Source organism: Bubalus kerabau, chromosome 13 (assembly GCF_029407905.1).
Source record: "Bubalus kerabau isolate K-KA32 ecotype Philippines breed swamp buffalo chromosome 13, PCC_UOA_SB_1v2, whole genome shotgun sequence".
Taxonomy (NCBI): domain Eukaryota; kingdom Metazoa; phylum Chordata; class Mammalia; order Artiodactyla; family Bovidae; genus Bubalus; species Bubalus kerabau.
Genome location: NC_073636.1, coordinates 32,777,034 through 32,800,963, shown reverse-complemented (window position 1 = coordinate 32,800,963; position 23,930 = coordinate 32,777,034). Strand labels below are relative to the sequence as shown.

Here is a 23,930-nt window from a genome sequence, read left to right as displayed (position 1 = left end):
AACTTGAGCAAATTCTGGGATATGAGCAAATTCTGGGATATGGTGGAGGACGGAGGAGTCTGGCATGCTGCAGTCCCTGGGGTCACTAAGAGTTGGATATGACTTAGTGATTGAACAACAACAACAAAAGATTTGGCTATGAATTAGTAATTACAATTGTCAGGAATTTTATTTTTAAATTTTAAGAAGCTAAAATTTTCTGAAAATTACATTTTTGGTGTAGTATCTACACATTATAAGCCAAAAAACATCAAGTCTGTTTTGAATCCTTGTACATATTTTTATGTAGTTATAACTATTGTATCATTTTCATCATCATCGTTATTAATGTGCAAAATGGAAATGAGCACTTGTGCACCATCTTTATGAGAAACTCTGGGCAATCTCCCCATCTCCAGGTTCTAAACCTTAATCACATCTGCATAGTCTCTTTTGACATGTGAGATAACATATTCACGAGCTTCCAAGATTAGGACATGTATATCTTTGGGCAGCCACTATAATTATAAAGAACAAATCTCAGGAAACCTTTGTAGCAAAGATGAGAGTACGAAAAAGACAGCAAATCAACAGATCTGCTTATAAATAAGATTTATAGAAATTAGATAAACAAGATACATGGATGCTAATATATCAATCACAGACATTGCTGATTATATCAGACGTTTCTCTGTTATGTCACTTCAAATACTCTATCAAAGCCCCACCCCTTACTTTCCATATTCTATGCAAATAGTAAGCAGGAAAGCAGGTGTGACTATATTGACATGAGGCAAAGGAGACTACAAGACAAGAAATTTACTAAACATAAAGAGGAATCACGGAGAAGGCAATGGCAACCCACTCCAGTACTCTTGCCTGGAAAATCCCATGGGTGGAGGAGCCTGGTAGGCTGCACTCCATGGGGTTGCTAAGAGTCGGACATGACTGAGCGACTTCACTTTCACTTTTCACTTTCATGCATTGGAGAAGGAAATGGCAACCCACTCCAGTGTTCTTGCCTGGAGAATCCCAGGGACGGGGGCAGCCTGGTCAGCTGCCATCTATGGGGTCGCACAGAGTCGGACACGACTGAAGTGACTTAGCAGCAGCAGCAGCAGCAAAGAGGAATCATTCATCATGATAAAATTATCAGTTCAATCATGAAGACATAACAGCCCTATATATGGATGCGTCTAGTAACAGAGCTTCAAGTACATGAAACACAATTGACAGAACTAAGAAATAAGTAAACCCATAAATATTGGCCTGTATTCTAACTCCTTGCATAAAACAGAACTAGTAGAGAAAAAATTAATATAGAATTTGAAAATATGAATAATATCAACCAGCCTGACTTAATTGGCGTTCACAGAAACCCACACCCAATAGCTGCTGCACTCATGTACTTTTCAAGTGCATATGAGGCCATTTACCAGGTTAGACCATGCTCTGGGCCATAAAGCAAGTCTCAAAACATTTCAAAGGGCTAAAATAATACAAAGTATATCTTCTGACTAACCAAGTATTAAAATAAATTTAACTATAAGACATGTTTTTAAATTACAAATATTGAGAAATGAGACAACATACTTCCATACTTCCATACTTCTTACATGGGTCATGTAAGAAAAATTATGAGATGTTTAGAATGTTTAAAAACACTTCAAAATGATCTGCACTGGAAACAGAACATATGAAAATACACACGAGAGGACTTCCCCCTTGGTACAGTGGCTAAGACTCCATGTTGCCAATGGAGTTGATCCCTAGTCAGGGAACTAGAACCACAGGCTGCAACTGAAGATCCCACATGCCACAGCTAAGACCTGGTGAAGTCAAATAAATAAATATTTGAAATGAAATAAAGTACATGAGATTCAGCAAAGCAGTGCTTAGAGGGAAATTTACAGCTTTCAATGCTTACACTAGAAAAGAAGAAAAGATTTAAAATCAATGATACATCACTCCACCCCATAAAGCCAGAAATTGATCAGAAAATTAAATGCAAAGTGAGGAGAAGGAAGAAATAAGGGCAGAAACCATAGGGAAAATCATGGAACAATGGTATGTAATCACTGCCAGCTTTTCTGTTTGTAGAATTTGTGCTTCCTGTTCCTGAAAACTCTAGCACCATCAGATAACAGAGATCCTTATTCTTGAGGAGAATACACCAGGGAACATTTCTACTGAACTTGAAGTTATGACTACCATGTGGTCACTTGAGCACGTCATGCTGACTAATCAACTAATAGAGAAAAAGTTACTGTGCTGGTGGGAGCAATTGTCAATGGTCACCACGTGGAGTCAGGGTGACTGCTACACAATGGAGGCAGCAAGGACTGTATCTAGAGGCCTGAGAATTTCTTGGAGCCTCTCTTGGTGCTTCCATACCTGGTGACAATGGTGAACAGGCAACCACAGGAAATATGGCCTGACAGAAACAAAGCAGATCCCTATACGGAAGCCCTGGGTGTCCCTACCAGGAAAGAAATCCGAATCAGCTGAAGAGCTACCTGAAGGTGGGGAGAATCAAGATCGGGTGCTGGAAGAACAGAGACCATGAATATCAAATATTGCCTCAGGACTTCCCTGGTGGTCCAGTGGTTGACACTCCATGCTTTCAATGAGGGGGACGTGGGTTCAACCCCTGATTAGGGAAATAGGATCCCACACGTAGCATGTTGTCGTTTAGTTGCTAAATCGTGTCTGACTCTTTATGATCCCATGGACTGTAGCCCAACAGACTCCTCTGTCCATGGGATTTCCTAGGCAAGAATACTGGAGTGGGTTGCTATTTCCTTCTCCAGGGGATCTTCCTGACCCTGGGATAGAACCCTTGACTCCTGCATTGCCAGGCAGATTCTTTACCTCAACACTGAGCCAATAAGGTAGCCCCCACATGCCATGTGGCTTAGCCTAAAAATAAAATAAATAAATGAAATAATTTTTTTTAAAGTAAAAAAAAACCACAAAACTTCCTCAAGACCATTAGGGTTTAGAGATTGCTTCCACTGAGTATCTTGGGTTAACTCTTTGTGGAGTTTTTGACTGGCTACCACCATGCAGGGGCTTTGGTGTAGATGGAACTTTAAAGTCAAGGAGACCAAAACATATTTGGTGGTCAGAGAGGGTCAACTGCTAGTGGCCAGCACATGTGTGCTATTTTGCATTCTTTCAGCCCATCTCTCACCCCAGCTACTGCTGCAGAGACCAGTTCCAAGACGGCATTAACTATCCTGCACCAAGCCTTGCTTCAGGTCCATGCTACATTCTTCCTTCTGTTGCCATCCATGTGATGGCATGGAACTGCCAGTGAACGCCCTTGGCACTCAGGCATCCATAACCTGAAGTGTGTGCGTGGAGGGGTTACTTATGGCACAGATGAACGACAGGGATAGAAGCACCCTCAGAAGGTCTTGTGAGGAGGATGCCATGAGGCAGTGTTGAACTTAATAAAAACCTACTGTCTTATTGACTTTTTATCCTTCTCTGTTTCACTCCACCTGCCCTTCCCTCCTGCTTCCTGAGATCACCTCCCTAGTGAATTGACTTCACAGAGGCCTTTGTCTTAGACTCTGCTTGGGGAAACCCACATGGATCTTTCTAACAGAGAATGAATTTCCTCTGGCCACCCAGAGCTGCATTCATTCTTAATTTCCTTTAGAAACCATTCAGTGTCACTGGAAGTTGGTGTGCTTGGATAAAGCAACACCACTTTGGAGAATTTTAGGCTGGCTGACTGCCCTGGTGAAGACTTTCTGCTTTGTTGGCATCACTGCCAACAAATGGCCCAATTTTTTGAGTTCTTTTCTTTTTAGGAGTTTGAAATAACACAGCTGATTACTTTGAAACAAATAAGCAGGGCAAAAATATAGCTAATCTTTTCACATTAACCCTGCTCAGAAGGTGCTTGGTACATTTCCAAGGTTTGGTAAATAGCCAGGGTATGAAAGTATTCCTCCTTACCCTTTAGTTACTGTCATTTATTTTCTTTGCTGTTGTACAGTCTTGAAACCTTGTTTTCTTCCCTTGAAATGACAAGATTATTTTCTTTGGCACAGCCCCAGAGTACAACAACGGTTAAACTTGCCGCTATGTGAAAGGGCTGTATTTGTTTAGAAGTTACTCAAAAGGCCGTGAGAGCAGGCGACCTGGATTATAGGAAGTAGCCCCAGGAAACTCAGAGTATTTTCTTTCCTGTCTTTTTGCCAGGATGCTAGTTTTTCTTTGGCCAATAGTAATTTGCAATAAGGTCAGGATTTCTTCTAGTTGGAATTTCATAGGATGTCAACCACACGGTTTTCTTACAAGCAATTCTTTATTCTTACAAGACTGGGAGGAGAAACTTTTGAGGGGAAAAGGATGTATTTAGCTTAGGGCTCAAGTGGTTCCTGATAATCTTCTCAGGTCAATTTTGGGAGACAAAGAGAAAAGATTGACTTCATACATACACATCCATCATACTTGAAGAGAGATCCAGACCATATTAAGATACAAAATCAACTTCAAGTAATATAGAAATTGCCCCTTGATGAACTCAAAAAGAGGAAAGGAATTAGAAATACAAAGCTGAAAGTCAGGAGGCTTGAGAATGAACTTAAAGATGGATCTGCAGACATTTTAAACAGAAAGCAGGTCACAACATTCAGTGATTAGTGGCCATGTGTTTTGTAAGTCACACAAGGCTAGACATCCAGATTCCTTGAACTGGGAGAATGGTACAATTTGATAACATTGATTGCAGGTTGGGGATTGGGGTTCAGAAAAGATGGATAGAATCTGCTATAGTACTTTTGACTATCTTCACTATATGAGTAGGAAATTTCCTGAGTATCACAGATAATATGTAGGAACATTCCCAAACATGGAAGTACATTTTGGTGTTTACCTCACTTTTTGAATCTCATAAAAATTAAGACAAAATATCAAAGAGTCAGAAGCATTTAAGTGGTTTGTTTGTTTGTTTGTGAGAAATGGTATGTTTCCTGCCGTATCAGTAAACAAAGGATGCCACACCTTCATCAGTGATTGCCGCCCTCCATCGTGAGCTGGTGAGCCCTGAGAGAACTCAGGAAGGAAAGAATATCTGCATCTAGCAGCCATCAGACTGCAGCCACTCCCTACAGTGAGCCCTGAGGAAACTCAGGGTGTGAAAACACAGGATACTGGCTCCAGATAGCTGAGGTGCTTATCATAGGAATGATTTCATTGAGCCCAGATTCTTGCATCTTCTCATGCACAGAAAAATGCTGAATTCTTTTTGAAAGGAGGAATACTTTCCTTTATGAAATGAGGAATACTTCCATACCCTTAACTTGAGATATCTGGTTTCAATTTACAAAAATCTTTGGATGTTCAGACTACCTGCCCTTTGTTGCAAAACTTCTCTGTAAGCTGACCCCTCCCTTCACCTCCTTGGAGCAGCTCTCTTAGGCTTACTTGAGATGCTGTCTCCCAGGCTTGAAGTCCTAAAAATTCCCACTGATGAAAAGGTAACTTTCAGCTTTCAGTTTGTGAATATTTTTTAAGTCCGCATTTATTTTGGCCATGCCATGCTGCATGCAGAATGCAGGATCTTAGTTCCCCAACCAGAGGTCAAACCCAACCCTCCCCACCCCTGCCCTGCAGGGAAGCATGAAGTCCTACCACTGGACCACCAGGGAAGTCCCTACAGTGGGGTTGAAGATGATAGTTTACCTTGATGAGTCCCCTTCTTGAATTCTGCTTATAGAATGCACTGTTCTGGTCATATCAGTCCAGTTTCTGCCCTCCAGACTTTTTTTCCTTATGAAATATTCTCTTTACTTACTTCCAGGACAATTGTTGGATTCACTAGTCAATCCCAATGGTCCTATTCTAAACATGACCTTCAAGATTGTTTATTTTACTTTTCAGCTCCAGGATATGTGTAATTACATATTTTATTTCTGATCAGATTGGCTTTCTATTGATTTTAAGCCTGAAATATTTCTTTTGTTAGTTTATGCCATTTTTACTTGCCTTATTCTCACCCATGAGACAGGATAATCATTATGACTCTCAAGACATGTAAGTTGTAAGCAAGTCTAATAGAAGGTGACCTTAAAAAACAGGTTTATTTTGTAGAGATTAGAATTTTAGAGGCAAGAATGTGAAATTTCCCAGGTTCAATTCCTTCATAAGATTACAGAGGATGAAAAATGATGATTGAATTAAACATTGGTGTCAGCAAGAACATCTTCAGGAAAAATGTATTGCAAATTTAGAGATGCAATACATAATAATCTTTCTCATTTCACCAGCATGATAGTGCTTTAGCAATTAAAACTTAAATCATTTTTTAAAAAATAGGGTTGTTTCATTAAGCCAAACAGTTCTTTAACTTAATGACAAAGTCAGCTGAAATATTGGGTTGGCCAAGATGTCGGTACGGGAAAACCCAAACAAACTTTTTTTAGCCAACGCAATATTTGCTAATGTATAAACAAAATGGCTGGCTATTTAAAAAAACTTTTTGTTCTTTAGTTGGAAGTTTAGGCATCTTCTACAGATGCAAAGCTGGAGCAGAATGAACTGATGTTGCCTTTTGGAGAATTAGAAAGGTTTCATTCATTCCACTTAAATTGACTTAAAGAATGTCAGTATTTTCTGAATCTCAAATTATACTTCTTCTGCCTGACTTACTTTTTTTGGTTTACACAGAATACTTCTTTAGTCCTTTATGTTGTTATCTATAGTCTTCTTCTATAAGGATCAAGTTTCACCCTTGATCCTTCCATTTTGTCTTTTTCTCTGTTTTACATTTTTAGTGTTTGGAAAAACAAAACAGAAAACCCACAAACCTTACCATTTCCACCAAGGATAAATATAAGAACATCCCGGCAGTAACTGTTAAGATCCAGTTTTGAATACATGGATCCGTTGATACTGAGAGGCCAATATACAGTCCTATGAAGGCAGTTAAAGCACTTATAAAATTCATCAGGATGGCAATCTTAACCGGAAGTCCAGAGCTTAGGAGCACAGCAAAGTCTCCTGAAATTTAAGAGAAAAGAAAACAGAATTATCATTTAACCGATGATGCCTTTGTTCGAGTCCTGTGCTATTTTATTATGAAACCTGTTTTAAATTTCAGCAATTGGGGTTGATTTTATAAGTAAAATTGAATGGTTAAAAAAACACTGTCCTATATTTCTCAAGAATTTATAGCGCAACTCTTTATACTTTAGGAAGCTGCATTTCAAAAGTTCTATTCCTTTTACTGTTCCAGGAGGTAGTATATACAGAGAGAAGTGTGACATACTCTTAACTTCCTAATGTCCTAAGACATTTTCAACTTAGACAAATGCAAAATAAAGGACTTGCTACCCTGGGATTTCTAAATCTTTTTAGCTGGAAACTTGCCAGGCAAAATCCCAAGGTAGTAAACATTATGTGGGTTTTTCTTTTTCTTTTAACTTATGCAGGACCTTTTGTGGGGAAAGAGAAAATGATGACTTAATAGGAGATTTTTAAATTATTGCAAAAATTGGTTGGGAAAACACATTTTTCCTTTAGAAAATGTTTTACTGCCTCAGTTACTAGAGAAAAATGACCTTATTCTCTCCACACTTTTCCTCCAAAAGAAGGATGATCTTTTAATCTGAGAGGCTCTATTTCTTAGTTTTGGGGAATTAAGAAGAAGATGAAATTCAATAAAGACACATAATGAATAAGAATATTAAAAAGAATGTATATATGTGTATAGTTGAGTCACTGTGCTGTATAGCAGAAATGAACACAATATTATAAATCAACTGTACTTCAATAATTAAAGAAATAAGAGGCAGCCCGGGGACTCAGTTTTCCTAGTTCTATTGCATAATTAATCTTATGAACAGCTCTTAAGACATCCTTGTTGGCCTATCACAGACTGTCACCCACCTCTATTGGTTTTTATCACAGTAGTCAAAACAAGATCAGACATGGCTTCCAGACCATAAGTTTTGATGGATTCAGGAAGGACCTTGGATAAACTCCTTAGAGAGGAATAGTCAGTGATGATCAGTGACAGGACTTTGGGCAACAGACACAGAACCCAAGAAGAGGTCAGGGGTGGCCCAAGTGGACAATATAAACATGAAAGTGAGATGAGAAAGTGACTATCAAGAAGAGCCCTCTCTCAAGGGCACATGTGTATCTGGAACCAGCCTCTCCTCTTTCTGGACCTGTTTCAGAAATGTCTACTCCATCTCTTCTTGGTTTCTGGGAGGGAGGATTTTAATTACACGGGTTATTAAGATTATCCAGAAAGAGAGTCTTTTGTGCATCTGCTACCACATGCCTGTCATTTCAATGTTACGCTTGGCTTTAGACATTTTGTATAAATCAGGTTGATGAAACCATGGTTTGGCTTTAATTTAAATGTTATTGTATCTCATTGGCCTGTTTGCTAACATAATGGATCCAATTCCCCTCTTAATGTTTTCCCCACATTTCATATGCAAATTTGGAAGTTTTTGCTGATATTCTTCAAAAGGAGGTTTCTCTGAAAGTCTCTCTGCTGTAGAGAATTCTCCAGAATCCAAAAAGAGTCACTTCTGGCTCCAAGAAATATAAAGGAGCTTAATTGAATTCTATCTCGAGGTACAGGAATTTTCTTCCTTCTTCTCCGCTTTTGATGGTTTAAATAAATTATGAATGGAAAGTATTCATCTTTCAATTATGTGTTGGAAAAAGAAGGCTAGTAAATCATGGCAAGAAATACATTAGGATTTTCTCAACAAGGAGGCAGTGACTCTACTCTGACTTACCCATTTCATGGGGAATTTCATGACACAAGATAGCAATAGTCGTGGTCACTCCCGCCTCGGATGAAGATGAGAAGGCTGCTCCTATTACTAGGCCATCTGCAAAATTGTGCAGGCTGTCCCCAACCAGAATCATTATTGCTAGCAAGCTAATGGTTTTGCCTAAAGAACAAAATAAAGGTGTGAGAAGTATTAACAGAGCACAACACAGTTCATGAAATCCTTCAATTACAACCAATTTTCCCTTCCATCCTTGACATTCTTAAATTGCATCAGATTAAGTAACTCTATTTTGTTTCAGCTTTCAAAATAAGTCAGGACTAGAGATGCAATATGGCACTCTTGCAGGTATGGTCGCTGCTTTTCTAATGCATTCAAGTAATTAGGAAATAAACTATATTTGTTCTTCTATCTCCCTACTCAGGTGTGCCAAAAGAAGAAAATAAAAGTAATACTGTGATAACTTTTCAAAATACGTTCAATGACCTTTCCACATAAATCTTTTGTAAAGCATTTTTAAATAATTTAAGACCTTCTGGGCAGAATGTCGTTAAAATAGAGTCCTTTTTCCAAAACTGGCCCCTGAATCAGACTGTTCCTTGTGTCAATCTGCTGGAGTCAACTGTCAACCTCCTGCCCCTCTGTGATCATCCCCCTTTCTGGTTGGTGCTAAGAACCTCCCACTGCCCCTTCACTCCCTAAATGTGACTATGATAGAACCACTGCCAACACTTGTGATTCCAAAGTTAGCTTTGGAATGTTTTGTCTTTCAGAAAAATAATTCAGCACTAGATCACTCCAGTACTCTTGCCCTGGAAAATCCCATGGACAGAGGAGCCTGGTAGGCTGCGGTCCATAGGGTCGCTAAGAGTCAGACCTGACTGAGTGACTTCACTTTCACTTTTCACTTTCATGCATTGGAGAAGGAAATGGCAACCCACTCCAGTGTTCTTGCCTGGAGAATCCCGGGGACGGGGGAGCCTGGTGGTCTGCCGTCTATGGGGTCGCACAGAGTCGAACACAACTGAAGCGACTTAGCAGCAGCAGACCAACTAGATGCCCAATAAAGTAGAGAGAAGCTGTCTTCTTTGGATTCTATTATATCATATACATTATCTGATTAAGGAGACAACCAAAGAAATAAACTGGACCATAATGGATTTAATCAATGAAATAATTAGATCATTAATTGGGCTCAAGTTTTCAACAGGCAAAATTTCTGCTTTCAAAAACCTGAAATTGTATATTAGTATTTGGGGTGGAAGCATTAACAAGTACAAAAAGTACTTCAGGGATAAACACATATCATGACAGTGAACCACTTAGGTATACTACTTGATAAGAAGAGTCATTAAAATCAATTGCTGTAGTCTAAAAATTAATTAGTCAGTTGATATAAATAGTGTGACAGGTTTGAGGGGTTGCTATTGTTACTATTAGAACTGCACACAATATTCTAACAATTGGACACCCATAAAAATAGGAAGAGATCATCTCATTTCTGTTATTGGATCTGAGGTGGTGGAGGGACTATATTACAATATGATTTGTTATTTTATTGGGGGAATATGATGTAACATTTCATAGCCCACACTGTGAAAACAAGAACTTCAGTAAACAGCACACTAGCCCAGACAACTGGCCAGGAGGTAAGTGCGCTGACTGTGTTGTAAAGACATCCCAAGTATTTCACTTTTCAAAATCATTCTTTATTTAGAATCATCTCTGTGAGACTCAGTTCTATCGTTCTTGTGGTTTCATAATCCATTTTCTTCCTTAGTAAAAATGAGAAGATTTTAGGCAAAGGTCAGAAAAATACAGAATAAATATCAAATTATTGAATTAGAGAGAGTTCTTATTGGCATTGCCTGGAAGCTCTCTGAACCTAATAATGCAAACAGGTCACTTGAGCTGTTCCTGCCAATATCCAGAAGTAAAGCTTTTCTTTGTGGAAAAAAAAAGAAAAGCAATCGAAAGTAGTGCATTTGACAATGTTGTAGCATACAAATAAATTGTGATTCCCAATTTCTGTGTGTATGCCTACATACAGTTTTGATATTAATAGCATATATTCAGATGGAAAAATCTTTACCCAATTTATACTCTGCCAAGAAACAGTCCAACCTATTTTTGTAGCCTATTATTTTATTATCACTGATGTGGGGTTATAAATGTCAGATCATGACCATGTAACAAGCCACAGGCAAATACACATATTTGCATATAAGCTATAAGAAACACAACGTACATACTGGTTAAGACAATTGCAGTGCTATTCACTGGAAAATAAGACAAGCATGCATTGACAAGTCAATGTACTCACTATAGAACTATTGATAATATTCAATATTTTCCCTTTCCTAGGAACCTGGCAGTCATACTGAGTTCCACATTTCTGACTTATCAGAGGTTTTCCATGGGGATACATGGATTGGATATGGTATCATGTTGCTTTTTGTTTATTTAAATCAGACTGTGGATAGACCTTCACATCCTAAGCTCTACCAATGAGGTAATAAAAAACAAGGAATCAAATATTTGAAGTTAATTCAATATGTCCCTGGAAAAATGGCGGTTGGGTAATCAAATTTGGATTTGTTCACTGTTCATTCTGTATGCCAAGCTTCATATCTGAAGTGGAAAGATATGAGGCCTACAAAACATATGAATAAGACCATCGTTATTCCCTGAGCTAGCAACCAGTCTCTGCTCCTAATTTGACTAGGTGTGGCCTTTCCCCTTCCTTTTTTCCAAAAACAAATACAAAGAAATGTCTCTAATATAACTTCTAAGTGCCAGGCATTCTAAAATTTCTCCTGGAGCTAAAGATTCGGGAGTTAAAAATATCACTAGAAGTGTCCTGAAAATAGAATTGGAAGGACTATGTAGTTATATATTTTGAATCACAGAAAGAACTTACAGGATTTAAAACATCAAACACATTCCAAATAGTGATTGTTACCATCATGTTCATTGCTCTTAGCATTTAAATCCTCAAACACATTGCAAACTAGGGATAAAGACCATTCCTAATTTTATTTCCTGGTGCATACACAGTGCCTAAAACATCCATTTCTTGGATGGATGGATGAACGAATGAATGAATTTGAAAAAAATATAGGAATGCATGCCTGAAAGAATGATCACAAGGAAATTGTTGGTGCATTAGCATTCCTTAGTTCCTCAATGCTGTAGTCCTGGTCAGTGACTTACCCTCTCTAACGAGGGGTCTTTTCATTTGTATAAAATGAATATTAATTATTACTTCAGTAAAGTAAGTGTACGAGGATTAAATGAGATAATCCATGTCATGTGTTTAGCATTGTGCCTGGCATATAAGGACTCAATAAATAGCTTTCTTTCTTATTAGGTAACTTACTCTGGTAGAATGGGAGTAACTCACCATGACTATTTAACATTAAAATATTGAGAAGTATGTTTATAAAAGGGTAATATCAGAGAGAAAAATGGGGCAACTGATGAAAACCAACATGGATCTTTTAAAAAAAGAGTTTTAAGAATTATTCAGAAGCATGAGCAAAAGGGAAACAAGTCCTATCCACAATTGGTAAATCAAATTCAGAAACAGGGGCATTCCTAGAAAGAAAAAGACTGGATGTAAATTATATAAACAAGTGAATTTTACCATAAGTTGTGAATAATGAACTGGCACTGATTTGAACTTCACCATGCTAATAACTTCCGTGGTGGCTCAGACGGTAAAGCATCTGTCTACAATGCGGGAGACCCGGGTTCGATCCCTGGGTTGGGAAGATCCCCTGGAGAAGGAAATGGCAATCCACTCCAGAACTATTGCCTGGAAAAATCCCATAGACAGAGGAGCCTTGTAAGCTACAGTGCATGGGGTCGCAAAGAGTCGGACATGACTGAGTGACTTCACTATTCACTATGCTAATAACAGTATCATAAAGGAGATAAGACATTTGTGATGAATTATCAGTACACTGTTATAGAAGACAAAAAAACCAATCCTGATGCAGAACTTCATGGGAAGTGAAAGGTTCAAATCATCACATAAGCAGGATTTTAAAGGGGCCTTGATAACCACATAAGTATTTATACTAATTTAAGTTTCCAGAGGGCTTCCTAGGTGGCGCTAGTGGTAAAGAACCCATGTGCCAATGCAGGAGAGAGGAGACATAAATTCAATCCCTAGGTTGGGAAGATGCCCTGGAGGAGGGCATGGCAACCCACTCCAGTATTCTTGCCTGGAGAATCCCATGGACAGAGGAGCCTGGCAGGCTACAGTCTACAGGGTCGCAAAGATAAGCAATGGGGGAAAACATTTTTAAAGAATGGAGTAAAGTTGATATTAATGGTAGTAGTTTTCAAAGATAGGAATAGAAATGAGCCTTTATTTAAAATTTCATTGTAAAAGTTTTAATAATGAAATACATATCTACCTAATAGGAAATGAATATGGTTTTGACATATTTATTTCAAAGGAAATATAACCTTTTTTTTTAACGGCACTTCCTATATTTAATGTTTGGATTTTTTAAATTGATACTCACATTTTCTGTTGGGGGTGTTCACACTAGGTATAGGGATTTCAGCTGCTTGTGCATCTTCTGGGCCTTTCTATTTTAAATTAAAAAATAAAAGAGGAAAGATAAGCAATAGTCATCATTTTATCAAAAAACAAAACATCTGAGGAGTTATGTTGATTATCAGAAGACATTTTGATCCTCTGGAGTATATGAGAATTTCTAAATTTCATGGACAAACATAGAAGGTAGAGCCGAGACTCTGCAAGCTCGTTTTTTTCCACTATCACATTTAGATGAAAATAGCACTCTTACATAGATCAGAGTCTTCCATAGAGAGCTAGAGGCTACCTAGGTCATCTGTAATTCACTCTTAAATTATGAAAGCCTTTATGAAAGCCAAAAGCCATAGGAAAAAATGATTCTTGACTCTTGACCAAAGTTGACCCTGTTCCTGTATGGCAGATCGTGGATCTAGAATTCATCTTCTGATCTTTAAGTGGATTGTGGACAAGAAGCCCTTGTAAACCCAATATTTCAATTCATTCATTGTAGCATACGATGCTGTTACTGTTGTTTTCCAGTCAGTAAAAAAGAAAATCTTACTCATTAATAAAGGAGATCCACAAACTTACTAAAACAATATATTTGAAAAGGTCTTTCATCCTTTCACATGGCAGGGAAGTGAGATTTTGAAATTGACTTCTAAGAGTTGAGATGATGTGATATCATTTCAGAGACTGACTCATTTTCGATTTCAGGAAAGTCACTTTCCCTCCCTAGGCCTCAGATTCTTCTTCTGGCACATGAAAAGAATACTGCATGTCTGCCTATGGAGCATTTTTAGAAGTATACTCACATTACCCAAAATTGTGGAAACTTCGAGACAAATTTCATGTGAGACAAGCATCTTCTTTAAAAAGTAAAACAGAGAAGGTAAACCTAACATTCAAATGTTAGAATAACAACAGTTATTCAAAAGATGTAATGATAGGCTAATTTTGGAGGATGGCTGAGAAGAGGGGCTCTGAAGGATTAAAGGAGGTAGACAGGACTCTTGCCTGAAACTGGTAGATCTAGACACAAAAGAAAAATATGTAGATTTTAAATTACATCATATGAAAAGCCTGATTATAATCAAAAGAGTCTATATTCTAATAAAAGACAGGAGTTCAAATATTTATTCCAGGATTTTTTTCCCTCAAAAAGCTCTATATTGTCACACTATGTAAAGGAATTTACAGGCAAACATCCTTGGATGATTGGAAGGATTTGTGAGTTCTTCTCCTTCCTTAAAAAACAGGAAATTGGACCCATCAAACAATCCTAAAAGTTCATGTTATTCTCTCTCTTTTTAGGTTGATCTTGCAGCTTAAAGAACAAAAGAAATGGTGAAATCTCTTATTAGTGAGAGAGCACAGTCAAATTGTTCTAAACTCATTACGTTAGCATCAGAATTTTGCTTATTTGCATCTTGGGGCTCTGGACCCTTCATTCACACAGAAAGAATGAAGTTACCATTAAAGTAATTTAAAAACTAACCTCAGGGATTTCCCTGGCTGTCCAGTGGTTAGGACTCGGCACTTTCATTGCTGGGGCCTGGGTTTAATCTCTAATCAGGGAATTAAGATCCTGCAAGCCGTTCAGTGCAGCCAAAAACAAAACAAAACAAAAAGCGTGATCTCAGCTTGAAGTTATCTTCTTTCAAACCACATGTGACGTATCTAAACACTAAACACAATAAGGCTTTTTAAAGATATTATTTTAAAGAAATGTTTTATGCTCACATCTCTGAATTGGCTGTAACTCTGGAATCTACTCCCAGACTTGTGTTTTGCCAGGTTAATGTCTCAGGAATAACTTACTTCTCTTCACTCAGGAATCTACCCTTGAACTGTTACTCCCTCATTCAAGATCAGGGTTATGGGAGGCATGTTTTCAAACTGTGATATGCTTTCATTTTTTTCCTGTTCCTTTTCTTATGACTTTAAGAACTAGAATGAGAATATTGTTTTGAACTTGACTGGAGGTTGTGTTTTATTAATTAATTTATTTTTAGTTGGAGGATAATTGATTTACAATTTTTTGTTGGTTTCTGTCATACATCAACATGAATCAGCCATAGGTATACATATGTCTCCTCCCTTTTGTTTTGAGAATTCACATGGAAGGAAGACCTTTGTCGTGAAAAACTCAGTGTAACAAAAGGGACTTAACTATGAGACATCTTCTTAGGCAGAAGCACTCTCTCCTACATCACAAAATGAATGCCCCACTCCTAAACGCTCTAATTCCTTGCTCAACATTTATTTGGCCTCATCTAGTCATGACTAAAGGATTACTCAGAATGGAGAAATCTCAAGGTCAGCTGGTTTATGAAAACTTGTAAACACAGTGATGAAGGATATGTATGTTATGTCAATCTGATCCACATGTGTTTCAAAGAGGGGCAGATAGCAGTGACTTGAATCTATGGAAAATGCATTTACCCCTTGAAAACAGCCTTCAGGTGCTTGACAAAGTTTTCCAAATAGGATTTATCATGATCAAGAATAGGCAAATCAGGAGGGGATTCTACTTATCTAGCCTACTGATTTTCATCTATTTATCCAGGAATAAAAGAAAGAAGGTGACCAAATCAGAAGAATACTTCAGATCAGTAACCTACCAACTGGACAGTTGAAGCAGATTTGCCTCTGCCTGACTGGTCACTTAATTCAGGGTTGAATGCAAGATGGCGGGAATGTGCCACATGCCCATTAACCAATGACACGCCCTGCTGGATGAGGATGGTTTAAAATTAGTGCTGAAGCCAGAAGAACACAGGTGCAGCCTTTGTCAATTCCATGGCTCTATTTAACATTTTGTTTACTGGCCAAGGAGGTAGATGACACAAAAAGATTACTCAGAGAATTTCATCAGGATAAATACTTGCTAAAATGGAAAAGCACAGGACTGTGCTGAATATCATGCATATTTTCAGTGCTTGAAGAATGCAACCTCAAAAGTTTTAGTCATGATTTACAAAGGTTGAACAGTGGTAGTTTTTATATTGTCACTTTTATTTCCCACAAAATTAAATTACGAGTTCCTTCTGATGGAGAATGATATCCAAAAGGATGATAACTGAAACTGTATTACACCCTATAACTACTAAATTAATATCTCCAGAAAGACTTTCACCAATTAGAGTACATGTAGCTTCTAAAATATTCACATTTCTTTTTTTTTTTTTTTACAAAATATAATGCATCTTAAAATTACATTCTTAAAACTCATTTTAAGTTCCCTGACAAGTCCAAGAACAACCTGAAAAAAAGCATAATTTTTAGATATTCAGAATTTACTTCACTCAGTTACATCTGGTTACATTTCTAATTATTACACATAAGTCGATATATTGGCTTTGTAAATTAATTTTCCAGTCCAAGAATGGTAGTCTCTTGTGTGTAAATGGGAATCTTTTAGTATTGTCTTTAGTGCTTAGTTAGATTAGAACTCCTTTTGTGGAGGTTAAACCCCTAAACTTTTAGAGTAAGGGTTAGGATTGAATCTGCCATTTCTAATTCCTGAATTGTTATAGATAGCACTCTACTTGACCCCATGCCAAAGAACCACTTTGATTCATTAAAACAGAAATTATTTTACAGAATTTCATTTAAAATCCATTGTGAAAAGCTTCAAATATACAGAAAAGCTGAAAGAATTATGATGTCAACATTCAGACACTCACTACCTAAATCCTACCATCAACATTTTACACACCTATTTTATCATCCATCTATTTACCTACTATCCTTTATCCATCCATAAACCTATTTTTGATGCATAAAATAGAAATTTTGAATAAATCTAGGAAAGATAAACAAAAAGTGCTGACTAATGTTTGCCCTAAGACAAGCATTTTACAGCTATATGAACAGGTCACCCTGCTTATTTAACTTATATGCAGAGTACATCATGAGAAACGCTGGACTAGAAGAAACACAAGCTGGAATCAAGATTGCTGGGAGAAATATCAATAACCTCAGATATGCAGATGACACCACCCTTATGGCAGAAAGTGAAGAGGAACTAAAAAGCCTCTTGAAAGTGAAAGAGGAGAGTGAAGAAGTTGGCTTAAAGCTCAACATTCAGGTAGTGAAGATCATGGCATCTGGTCCCATCACTTCATGGGAAATAGATGGGGAAACAGTGGAAACGGTGTCCGACTTTATTTTTTGGGGCTCCAAAAATTGCTGCAGATGGTGATTGCAGCCATGAAATTAGAAGACGCTTACTCCTTGGAAGGAAAGTTATGACCAACCTAAATAGCATATTGAAAAGCAGAGACATTACTTTGCCAACAAAGGTCCGTCTACTCAAGGCTATGGTTTTTCCTGTGGTCATGTATGGATGTGAGAGTTGGACTGTGAAGAAGGCTGAGCGCCGAAGAATTGATGCTTTTGAACTGAGGTGTTGGAGAAGACTCTTGAGAGTCCCTTGGACTGCAAGGAGATCCAACCAGTCCATTCTGAAGGAGATCAGCCCTGGGATTTCTTTGGAAGGAATGATGCTAAAGCTGAAACTCCAGTACTTTGGCCACCTCATGCAAAGAGTTGACTCACTGGAAAAGACTCTGATGCTGGGAGGGATTGGGGGCAGGAGGAGAAGGGGACGACAGAGGATGAAATGGCTGGATGGCATCACTGACTCGATGGACGTGAGTTTGAGTGAACTCCAGGAGTTGGTGATGGACAGGGAGGTCTGGCATGCTGTGATTCATGGGGTCGCAAAGAGTCGGACACGACTGAGTGACTGAACTGAACTGAACTGAACTGAACAGGTAGAAAGTTAGGGAATAAATAGAAAACCATGAAGATTGCAGAATTGCAAGACTTAGTAGGGAGTTTGTTTTAGTCTCCTGGAGTTTTTTTGAAAGCATTTACCTTTTCGAAACATCCCACAAAACTGTTCACCTATTCTCTTATAGGATCATATATAAGAGCAAGAGGAAACAAAATCTATATAATAGCCACACTGCATCTTACATGTCATCATATATGTAGAAATTGATAAAAAAAAAAAAAGGCACTGTAAAAGCAATTACTCAAGCTGAAAAAAAAAAAAATGAGTTACCACCATTTCCATTCCTGAGTTTCTTGTTTTCATAATTTTAAATGTCATCCCCTAGAGGAGGGCATGACAACCCACTCCAAAATTCTTGCTTGAGAATCCCATGAACAGAGGAGCCTGGCAGGCTGCGGTCCATAGGGTTGCAAAGAATCACACACGACTGAAGCGACTTAGCATGCATACATGCAAGATAGAAAAAGGGCTTTGCAGATGACGCTAGTGGTAAAGAACCACCTGCCAATGCAGGAGATAAGAGACGTGGGTTTGATCTCTAGGTTGGGAAGATCCCCTGGAGGTGGGCATGGCAACCCACTCCAGTATTCTTGCCTCGAGAATCCCATGGACAGAGGAGTCTGGCAGGCTACAATCTATAGGGTTGCAAAAAGTTGGACACAACTGAAGCCACTTAGCACACACACAAGATAGAAAGTGACATGTGCTTTTATGAATTTTCAAAATCTTTGTTTGCTTTTTGTTTTGAGTTAGGAAAGATACCCAAAACACAGATTTGTAGCTAGACCTTTAAACCCCCTCATTCTCAAATGTGAAATAGTCTATTTCTAAGTTAGCCATGAAGGCCAAAAAACAGGTTATAACAAGCATAGTAATGGGCCAGCAACAGATGTTTGAAAAATTAATAATCATGCTTACAGGGATGCTGTCTGTCAGAATGATCTATGCATTCTAGAAATCAGAGCCTCACCCTTTAAACAGACAATCTCATGAAGATGCCAATTACTTTTGAACAAGTAGCTCTGAAATAAAAGACAAATATCATGAAGCTCTAAAGCAAAAAAGATAAATAAAATTTAAAATATACCTTGGCACCTGGTGATACAAGAAGAGTAAAACATTTTTCTATTAAGAAAAATCCATGGATGCCTCCAATTAATCCCAACAGTTTCCAAATATGCCCTTTGTTTTCATCGAAATCTCCAAACTCTGAGGTTTCCTGCATATGTAAACCAAGAATCTAAAAAGAAGAGACAGACATAAATTTTGGTGACCTAAATGTAAATGAGTAGATCCATTGTTGAATACATTCAATTTCCATTTTGGGGAACCCCATGACAACACCTGAAATCATTCACAGCCAGTTTACTTCTAGACGTATGAATCCTTCCACTATATGATTTCAGTTCAGTTCAGTCGCTCAGTCGTGTCCGACTCTTTGTGACCCCATGAATCGAAGCACGCCAGACCTCCCTGTCCATCACCATCTCCTACTCAGGGTCAAATAAGATGTGAGAAAAGAAAACGGAGCTTTTGGATAACCTCTGCCAAAGAGTAGACTAAAGCCTAAGCTTATCTCAGCAAGTGTGGCTTAAATTTTCATACATTCTCAGTCCTTTAGCTGAATGTTTTTCAGTTCAATCTGTCCCTATTTGCACAACAATGCTCTATAACAAATCAATATTTTTTAATATCCAGAACAAATATAAAGATACATTTCATCCAGGGTTTATTCTCCCCATGCCTCATAGCTATTAAAGCTGTTAATCAATGTTCAAATAAGTAAGAAATCCACCTGAAAGATTTTTTCCATTGAGTATGCCCAGCAACATTGTCAGCTCCTTGGGACATAAAAGGATACCAGAAAAACATTAGGAATTTTCCTTGAGTTGACTCATCCCATTGGTTGACCTCATGACTTCTTGTGAGCAAGTAAATTATAATGTATCATATTCCCTTCATAGGAGAGGACGGTTTGGTAAACAATTCAGTGGTCTCCACATTTAAGATGTTACTGATCATTAAATTTAAAAAAGAATTTATCTGTGTATATGTTCGTATCAATGTGTATAGATATTTATGTATGTATACATGTATATATGTATGCGTACATGTGTGAGTATATGTATAGAACTCCGTGTACACATTGAGTATATGGACATCACTAAAAACAAATACATATTAGCCCACTTTTTTTTTAAAGACTTTTTTTTAATGTGGACAATTTTTAAAGTTTTTATTGAGTTTATTACAATATTGCTCCTGTTTTATGTTTTGTTTTGTTTTTTGCCCATGAGGCATGTGGGATCTTAGCTTGCCAACTAGGGATCAAACCCTCACCCCCTGCACTGGAAGGTGAAGTCTTAACCACTGGACTGCCAGAGAAGTTTCCACATTTTCTTTTGGTAAAGACATTGAAGGACACTCCCCTAATATTTGTGATTACCATTATTTCACAAAACAAGGACACTGTAATGTCACAAAAGAAACAGGAAAACCTCATAATTTCAGAATAAAATGTAGATCTTGAAGTAGAATCAACATAGCTAGTTAAAAGAGGAAATGATGCCAGCGGGATTTTTCTCATTTCTATGCAGACCTTTAAACACTTGCCTTGGATCACGTTCAGGAACCACTGATTTTTCTAGCTTTCTGCCACAGTGGTACTGTGTCTGTCTTCCTCTTCTCGATAACTTCTGTCCTCTCTTTCTTCAAGTAAAGCAACTGCCTTCTTAGCTATGCTTTCCTCTGTAATATATCTTCGTAGGGCCAGTTGACTGTCCTTGGGCTGCCTTGGGCTCTGGGCTTTCCCACTGAGGGAGACCAGTGAAGTCTTAAGATCCTGTTGCTACTTCCCAGGATCCTGGGCTGTGAAGAGCTCTGCACCCACTACAGTGACATAGAAACAGGCTTCTGCCACTGCCTCAAGCAAATAAACCCTGAAATATTTCCAGAAAATTAGATTGCCAGGGAGATTAAAACTAATAATAGTTTGTTTCGTATCTACAATGCTCACTTTGCAATTTTCAGAACATCTAATAATTTTTGAGCCTGTAACCAACAAGAGGGACCCTGAAGGAAAATGCCAGAGGATTATGGAAAGTTTTAAGATCTCAGGTTTTGTGAGAGGAGGGCAAATCATTTGCTCATCATGATCCATCATAAGAGATCTCAGAAGGAACAGATAACCTCATCTGAAGACCCTTTTCCCTGAACTCTTGCATCTCAGGTCATAACCTTCCATTTCTGACAAATAATGAGCCTCCAAAGACTTCAACAAAGAGCCAGTTGCAGGAGCTTGCCTGTTTCTTAAAGGAAATCTATAGCTCAGGGGTGAAGAATCCACCTGTCAATGCAGGAGACATGGGCTTGATCCCTGGGTTGGGAATATATCCTGGAGAAGGACATGGTAACCCACTTTAGTATTCTTGTCTGGGAAATCCCAAGGACAGAGGACCTGGTGGGCTACAGTCCATGGGGTTGCAAAAGAGTTGGACACAACCTAGTGACTAAACAAACAACAAAACCAGACACTAATAGTTGGGCAAGAAAGAGAAATTCATTTTGATGGTTCAAATGAAGACAGTTCTAATGACGGTGCCATGACAGAGGTGTGGGCAGGGTCAAGGGTATGAATGAGGGATAATGAGACACCCCAGAGACTAGCAACCCCAGGAAACCATTACCACTCTTAAGGCTGAAAGGGCAAAGGTTGGAAATAATGTTACTGAACTTTAATGGGGGTGACGCTAGGATCCATGGGAGCTGCAATATTGCAGGTAATGAGCTGCTTTTAGAGACAGTGTCAGAGGGAGGGAGCAAGGAAGAAATACCCCTGCCATTCTCTTCTCCTACCTTGGCCTTTCTGTGGTGTCCCCACTGGGGGAACCCAAACAACAATCCAGCCTGCAGGGAGCTGAGGGGATACAGTCTTCTGGGGCAGAACACACAGCGGAGAAGAGCAGAGAATGGATCTGATGAGGTTGGGGGCCAGCAGAGAAAAACTAGTATATCTTATAGCCCATTCATTTTTATTTACAGATACTCACCCTTCATGAATTTTCCTTAATAGTGACAGGGACAGAATAAAGGGATAATGTAGGTGATTATATAGTTAATTGTACTACAGGGGATTGAAAGTAGAAAAAATATGGGAGACCCTTATAAGTTAATAATTACTCAAGAGAGCAGGTTTGCTTAACCACAAAACCAAGCAGACTTGTTTAGCAACAAAAGCACACAACAGAAGCACAAGACATGCCCCCCCAAACAATAAAACAATGGTGGCACGAGCCCCACATCCTGCTCGATGAGCTCAAAAAATTAATGATCCCTAGGACAAAAATCCGTAATTTATGGACTTAGCTTGAGCACGTAGGGACAAGAAAACTCTCCTGCCCAAGCTGGAGGAGGAGCTGATGATGGAATCAAGACGTCTACTCAAGGAATTGTTCTTCTCCCACTCCCCCTTATCCTTTGATTATAAAACCATAGCCCAGTAAGTTCTCAGGGCGTGGCAGCCCCTTGTAAGCCTCACAAATGTCCTATTCTAATAAATCACGTCTTATTTATCACTTTGCCTCTCACTGAATTCTCTTCTGCGCTGAGACATAGAGGACTGTGGTACCAAAGCTCTTTGGAGCCCCAGAAATGACACCCAATGGTTTCAATAGGAATTTGTATCTGATCACTCGTTTTTTAATTTCAAAAATAAGAATAACCCGGTGAATCGAATGACTGATCATCTCTTTTCTCCTGCAAGGGCTTTGGGGAAATAGCAGTGATTTCCAAGGAAAACACTGGCCACTGTATCTATGCATCCAGGTCGCTGTAAAATTCTTCATACACACCTCCAATGGCTAAACATAAATTGAAACTAGAAACAGTCCAGATGAAATGGAAAATAGCAGCTTACCTGAGGGATGAGGTGGAGCAGAGCATCCCCAGAAAGTGTCCCAACAGCCAGGCCCACAAACAGCTGTAAAATGAGCCTGTAGTTCTCCTTGCAGCTGTGGAAAAGGATCAGTGTTGTCCCAAGCATGGAGCCCAGCGTAAGCAGCGTCACCGCCGCAGTGCTGTAGCCATATTCTGAGTTAAAAAGAGATTGCAAAACCAGTCAGAGCCCCTGTGAGTGCTTCTGCCAGTGAACACGGTAAAAGAATCCATCCTATACTACAATAGCTAAGGATATAACATTGTTTTGTGAGTGCTATATTGGATTTAAGGTTTTAATTTGTAAGGCAAAGAATGAAAAGATTTTTACTAATTTACTCCATTGTTTTGAAGTTACCCTGATTTCCCCTTGTTAAAAAAATAATCACTGTAGCAAGGAGCTAGCTTACCTCCTACCCTCAAAGAAAATAGTTTCTCTTGCTTTAAACTACAACCTTGGGACTTCCCTGGTGGTCCAATGGTTGAGAATCCGCCGTGCAGTGCAGGGGACGTGGGTTCGATTGCTGGTCAGGGAACTAAGATTCCACAAGCCACAGGGCAACTAGACAAGACAGCAAACTATGACTGCTGAGCCCCGTGCACTCTAGAGCCCATGAACTGCAACTAGAGAAGCCCCCCATGCTGCAACTAGAGAAAATTCTACACGCTACAATGAAGACCCAGTGCAGACAAAAAAATTAAAACTAGAAAACAAACTACAACCTTCACAGACAGACAGTGGTAATATTTGTTATCTAACCACATTTAAACCTTCCGAAGGCAAGAAGCAATGGGACAGAAAGAGCATATGGTCTGGGCCACTGTAGACCTGTATTTGTGGACAAAATGAGTACTTTCTTCCAAAAGGTCTCATTATTATCAATATCAATAT

At 38.6% G+C, this 23,930-nt stretch overlaps 1 protein-coding gene across 10 annotated transcripts in view; it reads right to left on the bottom strand.

The window, feature by feature from the left end:
• Positions 1-23,930, bottom strand: part of SLC39A12 (solute carrier family 39 member 12) — an 85,888-nt gene that overhangs the window by 20,708 nt on the left and 41,250 nt on the right. For 7 of the 10 annotated variants that reach the window (XR_008701478.1, XM_055543941.1, XM_055543948.1 and 4 more), the window contains 6 exons: positions 23,022-23,194; positions 19,194-19,346; positions 15,927-16,037; positions 13,286-13,352; positions 8,754-8,912; positions 6,809-6,996 (listed from right to left, as the gene is read on the bottom strand). Coding sequence is in view for 9 of the 10 variants with exons in the window: in XM_055543941.1 (XP_055399916.1) it covers positions 6,809-6,996; positions 8,754-8,912; positions 13,286-13,352; positions 15,927-16,037; positions 19,194-19,346; positions 23,022-23,194 (851 nt within the window). In the remaining variant the exon portion in view is untranslated. The remainder of the gene's footprint in view (positions 1-6,808; positions 6,997-8,753; positions 8,913-13,285; positions 13,353-15,926; positions 16,038-19,193; positions 19,347-23,021; positions 23,195-23,930) is intronic. The other 3 variants (XM_055543944.1, XM_055543945.1, XM_055543946.1) reach the window with 2 other exon arrangements.